This window comes from Cynoglossus semilaevis, chromosome 3, assembly GCF_000523025.1.
Source record: "Cynoglossus semilaevis isolate Cse_v1.0 chromosome 3, Cse_v1.0, whole genome shotgun sequence".
Lineage (NCBI taxonomy): Eukaryota > Metazoa > Chordata > Actinopteri > Pleuronectiformes > Cynoglossidae > Cynoglossus > Cynoglossus semilaevis.
Genome location: NC_024309.1, coordinates 12,597,960 through 12,607,439, shown reverse-complemented (window position 1 = coordinate 12,607,439; position 9,480 = coordinate 12,597,960). Strand labels below are relative to the sequence as shown.

Below are 9,480 nucleotides of genomic sequence, written 5' to 3'. Positions count from 1 at the left end.
TCAAAACGCGCCTTACTATAGCCTTATTTAAAAATAAAACTCTTTATTTTTAAAATTTTTAATCTTTTATTATTAAAAAATATAAATTATTGTTTCAAAATGTGAACTGTACATCATGCTTTGAAAATGCAAAAATGTTTTGGTAAAATCAAAAAAATTTTTTTGGGGAAACATTTTCAGAAAAAAAAATTTGGAAAATAAAAATAAAATTTTTTTCTAAAAAAATGTTGGTCCTATTTGATGAGAAACCTGAAACATGATCAAATTTTAATATAAATATTCTAAAAATCACATGTGGATCAACTATTCCATCTTTGAAACTGTTTGAAGCAGTATATGTATAAGGAGTTGACTTTCTTGCAATCTCTTGCATCACATAGAATCATTAACTGCTGTTGAGACACGATCAACAGCAAGGGGCATGACTTAGCTAAGAGTTTCTGTCCTTAATTAAAATCTAGCCTCCAGTCACTGCTGTACTTTATGGTATTTTATTTAACCAAAACAGGAGCTGCACGGCTAAAGTTGACTAAAACTAAAATAGCAAAACCTAGTCATGAGAGGAAAGCGAGAATGGAAAAATAACAATAACAAGATAATCAATCCTCAGTTGAACAAAAACCTTTTAAATGTATTTAAATTAAATTTGATATCGAATATATTTTAGAAGCAATCAAGTTGTGGAACAAAATGTTTTTACATCGGATGCCTCTGTTTACTCCTACCGCAGTGGTGGCCAGGTGGAAGTGGTCTCATGTCCAGATGGTTGCAGGTTCAAATCCTCCAGCCACACGATGCACGATGGAGATTCCCTGCACACGGCACCGTCGCTACACACTGGTCTCTGTGCACTTGGCTTGAGCTGCTTCTGAATCCCTACTAAATGCACAAACAATTAATTCCTACAGTGAAATACTTGCTGTGGCAACATTTGTCTTTTAAGGAACCCAATGTCAACTTTATTTTATTTAAAGGATTAAAAACAATTTGCACATTTCTGCTTTCTCTTCAAAATAAATATCAATAATAAGAATAATTGTAATAATACATATCAGTTGTACATGTTGACACTCAAACACAACTGCATTAATCTTTAAAAAAATGGCACAATATGATTATCATATACAGTGTGTCCTTTCGTCGTCGCCAAAAAAATCGTAGACAAGGGCTGTCGCTTTTTACTGAAGTTTTAGCAAACGACACGTGCTAAGGCAGGCGCAGGCACAGAGGCGTGAATAGTCAGTAACCTGTCTGTAAAACCCCTCAATGACAAGATCAGTTGGTGTTGTATTTATACAGCCAATCAGATTTTTTTTTTGCTTATTTGCAAACAGCTAAAAAAAGAGCATCCATGCTACTGGGTTGATTTATGCTGAGGCAAACTTTCCTCTTTTGCAGGCACAGAGGCATTATAGTCTGTGAGCGACCACGTGAAGACGAAGCCTTGTATTTCGGGTAAGAATAAAGTTTTTTGTTTTATTTTTAAAATTGAAATCCCTAGTATTTTTTATCCACTGGGATAATAAGCTGTAAATTGTGTTGCCTGACCACCAGGAGACCAACATGAGTCTACACACAGAGAGGGATTTTAGGTGAGTACCCAAAATATGTGACAATGTTTCAAGTATTGTTAACTACCTGGAAGTAGTCGTCGGGTTTCTTGCAAAACAAGATACTTTGTTTTGAGTTGTTTGGAGAAATGTACGTTTCTATCTGTGAAATATGACTACTTTCCACAAACGTCGGTGTGTGGCTTTTTCCCGCCTCTGAGCCGCAACTTCCCTGCTTGCCAACGGCAAACCAACACCAGTGTCACTTTGTTTTGGCACTGATAAAACCGCCTGATCGTGCTAGTGGCTAGTCAAAATGTCTCTACTGGACATTTCTCTCTATTGCCGTCCTCCCCTGCCAACATTAAAGGCAAATTAAAAAGAAAGATTTTTGTGAGCTACATTAGAGCGCCTTTCACCAGACGTTAGACAATCTCCCCCACCCCCCACCTACCCTCCCCCATATTTCAACTTCAGATGAAAAGTGACAGCCCTGTCGAGATCATTATTGAACTACATTTCCAGTGACAAAAACACGTTGGACGCTGCAAACTACGAAAGCAACAAAACTCACTCTTACAAACTGCAACTTCACCCAGGTACAGAATGCCACTGTTGTTAAGGAACAATGTGTTTTTGTGCCCCCCCCCAAGCCCCTTCCCCCCTTTATTTTTCTCTGTGGTCTTGATGGCACAAAGTTTTGCAATTAAGCACGACAAGGACAATCCTTTCAGAAAAGGTTCCGCTTTTCTCTCTCTCTCTCTGTCCCCCTTCCTCCCACGGCTTTCTGCTAGAAACTCGGCTCCAAAAACCATACAATCGCTTGTCAATTGTAGGAAAAAAAAAAAAAAGAAATACAAAGGAAAAGTGACTCAGACAAAGACTACATCTGCAAAAATGTACTGTTAGGAGAATAAGAGACTTCAAACGCCTTTCCCTGTTTGGCCCAGCGGAGGCATCAATCCGACACCAGTGTCATTCTTTTGATTATACGCACAACTCATGTCTTCACATCACTTCCTACTTGTTTATACTTTATTTGTGTACTCGCACTTTTCATATATTTGTTGACAGGTATGACTGAATAATAGGTGAAGAAAAAAAAAATCCCACTCCCCATTACCCAGGCATACCAACCAGAGAAAACTAAAAGAAGAAGGAAGTAAAAACAAGTGACTACTAGCCTCCAGGGACACGACATTTCATGAAATCTTGTTTGTTTTTTTTTTTTGTTTTTTTTTCTTGCTGCTGTTTTCTGTTTTTTTTTTTTTTAACGCACAAAGATACTGTTGCGAAGAAATGCATCAAAGTAAAAAAAACAAAGAAAAAGTGCTAGGATCTTTTTAACCCATCGCTGGAATGAAAGGACCGGTGTCTCTGCCTTATAAATAACTCCAACGTGTTTGCAGTCTGAAGTCAGAACTCGGACTCTGGCCCAAAAAATCTGGAACCTTTAATGTCTTTTTTCACACAAGGTTTCCTTCTCCTTCACTGGAACCGCTTTTGAAGTCAAACCTCACCATGGCACGCATCTGAAAAATCCAACGGAGGAGGTAAACAGAATCGAAATGAAAGGAGGAAAAAAACAGAAAAGAAAAAAACCCTTTTGAAGTCAAAGAGTTTATCTTCCAGTCTCCCCTGTGTTTTGTGTCTTTGAATCTCTTCTCTCCGGTGCACTGAGGCCGACAAATATCTCGTTTCTCTGACAATAAATTACTCATGTTTTAAAGGCTAACAGAGACGCTTCGTGGGCTACGAGAAGACGCTGGCAGCGTCGCTGTTACCGTACAGATCGGCCAGCTTTTTGAAGCGTGGTCCCCAGTTGCTCAGGTAGTCATAGTTCTGGTCCGAGTCTGTACTTAGAGACTCCAGCGAGCTCAACGACTCTGCTACTGAACCGCGGCCCCCGAAGGCGTACGTCTGCAGGGAGTCGTACGGCGGTGCCGACGGGTCGATGTCGGCGTCCTTCAGCCGCTCCCAAATGAACTCTCGGAACACCACATTGTCCGGCAGCGATTTGTAGGACGGACGAGGGGCTGATGGGTAATGAAAGAAAGTAGGCGTGTCGGGAGTGACGTCTCGCCGCACGTTGGGGTCCCTGATGACGTTCAGGTTGCGCAGGGTGACCATGTCGAAGGCCTCCGTGTCTTCCTCTCCTCCGCCCTCATCGTCGTAACGGACAATATTCTCCCTGATGTCCCGTTCCTCCTCCAGGATCAGAGGCTGCTTCCTCCTCCGACGCATAGTCACGATGAGGAGAACCATTACTGAGGAGAGAAGAGGAGAAACACTTCTGCATTTAACGGACAGTTCTCCCAAGGTTCTGGACTGGACTGAGCTGTGATTCAGGACAACTTTTTTCAAAGTTTTGGAACTAATTTGTTTTACGATGAATTTAGTTCTGTCGCCATGACAGGAGTTCACAGTAAATATTGATTACAGGAAATATATAAATACTGTCGTTGGAATTGGAGGACTTCACATACTGCCGTTATAACAGTTGCTCATATCAGAGAACCTAAATATTTGTAAATCGTGTATCTTTAAAAAAAAAAAGTTGCAGTTTAAACATTTTAATGAATAGACGCTTTAAATATCCTAAAATGAAACGATAAAAGAAAGCAAAATTCATAATTAAAAGATAGGACTTGATTTGTAGTCTCGGTAATTAGTACATTTTTGACAGGTTTGTTCGTTCAGTCGCTGAAGGTTATTAATAAATCATGTTTATTGTGAAATTATAGAAAAAATAAACTATTTATATTTATCAAAAGATGAAATAAGTTTCACTGGATGAAAACAACATGGAAAAGAAAAAAAAACTAATTAATTAGTGATGGTTGGAGGTGTCAGAAATTAACAATGCATTGTGGGAAAAGAGCCATTGATAGACTGATTACAAACAAAGATTTAAAAAAGAAAGATTAAAAAATGTAAAGGCTCCAGTAGCGGTCATTATTATTACAGTGACTTAGCTCAGGGGGCTAGCTAAAGATAGGGTTCTCTTTTGCACAACAGCAAACAGTTAGAGAAGACAACTTAAAAAAGCTTCAAGCTCCTCGAAGCTAAGAGCTAACCCAAAGGCTAAATAATCATAAATCATAAGGCAGAAGTTCTGTTTAAGTTGGCCAAATAAGATTAAAATAAGGAAAAATACAGTATAGCGGCTAAATGTTAGCCAAATTTGCTAAACATGAACAAAATTGTTTGTAAAAAATAGACAGCAAGCTAAAAGTTAGAGGTTAAAGTTAGACGGACGTCGTGTGCTAATAGTTATGTAGTTTTGAGCAGTTAGCTCTGTAGCCATGTCTGACAAAATTAGACCAGAAAATACGACTTTTTTTTTGCAAATTCTGTCTCCATTTCCCTTTGCGCCCTCCGTTTCCTGCATTCTACTCCGAGGGCTCCGCAAAACTCCATGAACCTGGGATGTGTGTCCCCTCTGAGATCTTTACCAGAAGCTCCGGTCCAGCCCCTGCTCCCCTCTCCCATATATTACGTCTGAAAATAACTCCACGCCCAAGCAAACTGGCAAATGTCTAATGATCCTCTATCCATCAACGTCAAGCCGGTGCCAGTGAAATATCGTTCCTACAGCCCATATTTCTTTCCCGTCCTGGAGCTTGCCTGAGCTACGGCGGGTTGCGGAGAAGGAGGACCAGGAACCAAATTTAAAAAGTACTTCACACTCCCTAATAAGGCAGCAAATGGAAGAGCTGGAAAAGTAAGGGAACGTGTCACAGACAAAGGCTACGGGAGACGAATGGCTCGGTCGAAACAGCAGCCGCAACCGTACGGTCACTGTAGAGGTGCATTACCGTAATCATCCTAATAGAGTGTACAGAGTTTCCTATTTTGTGATTTTTTTTTTCTGCTGTTTTATCATCTTTTGGATTTTTTTCTGTCATTAAGTTCTGTTAAGTTCTGCTACTTTTTTTTGCTTTATTTTTCTTGCGAGATTAAGAAGTTGATCGTTTTGATATTTTGCCAGATCTGTAGCTCTCTAGTATGTAACGCAGAAGAATCCTAATACGACAGCTGAAAATGTGGGGAGATCTACTACAGGACTACGGTTAACTTAAGGGTGTAGTGACATCATCAAAGTTTCTGTAGACGTCATTGGTTCGTTTTTACATTCGCCGCAGCTGAAAAGATAAATTCTAAATTTCACCTGGGACATTTTTGTTTTAAGTCTTAACATAAAAGTACTGAGAAACTGACGTTGAAGTTTTCAAACACTCTACTTCCTGCTGTTAAACACACTGGTAAATATTCATTGCTCCATTGGTGCTTTTTTTAAAAAAAACAAAAAACAATCTGTAGAAGAGATTGTTTTCAGTGATTTCCAAAAAAGCTGGATTCACTCTGAATTCCTTCTCCGTTCTGCGAGGCCTCTCACAGAGTGAATTACCAAGTGGCAGAGTAGAAGAGAATTTTCTCGGTGCTTTCCAGAAAAGCTCTTTAGGCTCTAATGCCTGGAAGGCAGCCGCCGTGCGTGACAGACTGGAAACAGGCCAACGTCCAATCACGTCTCGTCGAGATGGGCAGGCGGATGGCGGAGAATACAAATATCAGGTGTGCGTCAGGTACCGATGGTTCCTGCAGGACACCGTCCGGCCCAGTCAGCACACAGAGACATAACCGGACCACACGGAGACGCTTTAGAATAAATTTTGAAATTTAATTATATTCCGCTGTAATTGATTCGTTTTAACGACTTAATTCTTCCCTTCGATCGTGAACGCGGTGGAGTTTTCTCCCGCTGCCCTTTTCTTCTCAGCATGCATCACTGAGTACACTTCCTAATTAGACTATTTGTCCATGCAAAGTATGAATCCGCTGTCCAGGACTGATTATTCACCCACGCGACTCCGACAGCACTGCACGTCTCCGCGCTACATCCATTCTCAGAGAGAGGTCGTAATCAGCTTGTGTGCGAAGGAGGAAAGTTTTTTGTTTTTGAAAAGTAATTGCTTGGTGGAAGTTCTTGTTTGAAGCGATCGGAGACATCTTTCATCTTTAGAATAAACACTAGCCGCTCTCATGTAGACATAAGTAACCGTCACTTTGTTTCTCTTTCTTCCTCTTTTGCATCTTCGCAAAGCAGTGGTCGAGATGAAAGAAGTGGATGTGGTGAAACTTTAGTTTTTTTTTTTTACACAGACTTTTTCTAAGTTATTAAGTTCGCTGACTAAAATAAATGAGCGGGAGGTGCGGGGGAGTGGAGGAGGGTCCTGAACTAAGTCAATTAGTCCCTTTGATTTGGCACCTGTCTGTTTACTCCTGTGGGTTTTTTCCCCTGTTTAGCTTTAAAACCGTTTTAGCAGCTTTTTCATTTCATCGTCTTCTGACCTTTACTAATAAACTTAACGTCTCAATCGGGTTAAAATAATTTGTTCAGATTAATCAGATTATAAATTTGCACATGTGGATGGAATCACGCAGTCTGTACATCCAATAATTCCACCGTCCGTTCACTTGTTGCTCTCATCCACAGTCGACATGTTATTTACACACACTGCTGAAATGTTTGTTGCTATGTTGTTGCTAATTGTTGACATGTCAGGATTAAAAGTCGGACAGGTTTCTCCAAAGAGTTCTGTACGCTGGCATTTATTCTTAAACTTAAACGTGTCCGTTGGGCCCATCGTTAATGTCCCCCGCCCCTTATTTTAACTTACTGTTTTCCTTACATTGTTCCTAGTTGTGTGTTACGGATCGTTGTGTTTTCCCTTTATTTCTCCATTTGTATGTATGAGCCGGATAATATTCCTTTACTCTGTCGCCTCTGGTACATATTTCTACTTTACAATATAATAGGCTGCGTATTATGGCTCCAACTTAAACTTAAAAGTAAAAAAAAAAAAAAAAAATTTCTATAATGTCCCTGGCGTGGCCTTATCATAACACATACTGACACCGTTGTTATTGGTGTTTTTAAATAAATAGAAAATCTGTTCTATTTGTAATTGCTCGCTCTAATTGGCCGGCTTTCGGCAGGTGGCGGCCACTGGCCTTTCTACGCATACTGTGCTGGGCTCTTTGTTTGTTTTTGTTTTTCTTTTCAACCCTGCCGCTTTTGATTCCGTGCACCTGTTTCCAAATACATGAAGATTTTCTATAATATTTATGGCCATAAAAAGTAAAATGTTTTTTTTTTCTAAGTATTATTTACGCTGAGAAAATAAGAAAAAAGAAATTTGCAGGACAAGTCTACCGAAGAAATTGAAATGTTTTTTCATTCCTCCTTTTAAAGCATGACAGATGTCACTCTGCAGCAGGGATGACATTGTTGCGTGCACAGCTTAGCGGAGGACATTGAGACAATCAGAAAACGACATGCTGCTGCCGACCATGTTTTATTTCTTTGCCTGCGTCGGCTGCCGTAATGTTTGATTCATGATTCTAACGGCCGTTGGTGCCTCTTTGCTGCTGCTGCTGCTACTGCTGCTGATGTTATCCTTTGCCCCGTTCACTGTGTGTTTGTCTTGTTTATGTCCTAGTTTACATTCTTATCACCGTTTCTGTTTTAATTTTTCCTCTGCCAGCAGTTTTTTTTTTCACGAGTCTTTTTTCTCTTTGTTTTTTTTCCTGCCGTTCTTGTATAACGAAGACAAATATACTCTTAATTGTTTCTCTCAGTTAAATCCAGGTCAAGAGAGGAGAGAGAGAATTTCTGTTTGCATAAAGAGACATAAATAAATAGGAGCTCAGGGCTGACAATGGAGACAGACAGTAACTTTAAGGACAGATGAATGGACGCGGTGATTTATGGAATGAATCTAATAAGCAGTCGGCAGAGAGAAGTAACTGTCTGCAGAGGCAGAGGGCGACGTAATGCCCTAATTGGACCTCGGGAGAATTGAGCGATACCTGACCTGAGCTGGGAGAAAAAGGCAGCAGGTTTTAACAAGATGATTATCATCTCCGTAGTTTAAATATATCATTCAGAAGTGACTGTGTCATTAAAATAAGAAAAAAATATAAAGAGCTTTAAGTGACCTTTGCAAAAGAAGGAATAAAAAGGACAATAAGAGGTTCTGAGGAGTTTTCACGAAAATTACTGCGAAAAATAGAGGACAGGCTGGGTAATTAAATCTAAAAATATCAACCTATGATTAATGACCACTTTGGTTATGTTGTGCCAATGGTAACACGAATATGGCTTTGTGTGGAGTCGTGTGATGGAGGCTGCAAACTCAGTCGTAGTACAGTTGTAAGAACCAGTTTTAACCAGTGGGGAGCGATTAAACCCCATTATGGTTTATACAAGGTTTCACTTAACGGTATTTCAACTTTCGCTTAACATATATCTTTATATATTTTAAAGACGAGTCTAATCTGTGTGAGTGCTGACCTAATATTACAAGTAAATGTAGCGTTAAAATCTAGAAGGTCAACGCTAGCTGCTAAACTCCGAGACAGATTCTTAAATGCTATCTAAAAACATAGGACTAACAAAATGTTCTCATCTCTCTGGATTAATATTTGGTTCAGGCGAAGCCGAGTTGTGACAGAGTCTCAAAGGGACGTCCACGGGAGTCTCGGGTCTCAGACAAGACTGCCGAATGCTAAGACAAATAGAGGAGCCGTCTCCCGAAGAGTTCTCTGACAGCGACATGACAGATCGCTGGAATCAGGAGTGTGTTGCACTCACCTGATGAGAGAGATTGATGGTGTAAACGGCACGGGGGAGGAGGAAACAAGAGGAGGAGGAGGAGGACGTGGAAGGATGGCGGTTTGGAATCCTATCTGAGATTGACAGCACCTAAAGGACGGGACGGCTCTCTGGTCTGATCCAAAACAATACAATCACAAGCTATCACGGCCTCAATTGCTACCCACGGATTGAAAGGGGATCCTGATGGATGAGCATCAAAGCTGATCAGAATAAAGAGCTGGACAAAGGCGGTCGTCGCACATGGCCGGT

At 40.3% G+C, this 9,480-nt stretch overlaps 1 protein-coding gene across 2 annotated transcripts in view; it reads right to left on the bottom strand.

Annotated features, from left to right (window-relative positions):
• Positions 1 to 2,808: 2,808 nt before the first annotated feature.
• Positions 2,809 to 9,480, bottom strand: part of cdh7a (cadherin 7a) — a 187,916-nt gene continuing 181,244 nt past the window's right edge. For both annotated transcript variants that reach the window (XM_017031627.2, XM_017031628.2), the window contains exon 12: positions 2,809 to 3,817. In XM_017031627.2, the coding sequence (XP_016887116.1) occupies positions 3,303 to 3,817 (515 nt within the window). In that variant the 3' untranslated portion in view covers positions 2,809 to 3,302. The remainder of the gene's footprint in view (positions 3,818 to 9,480) is intronic.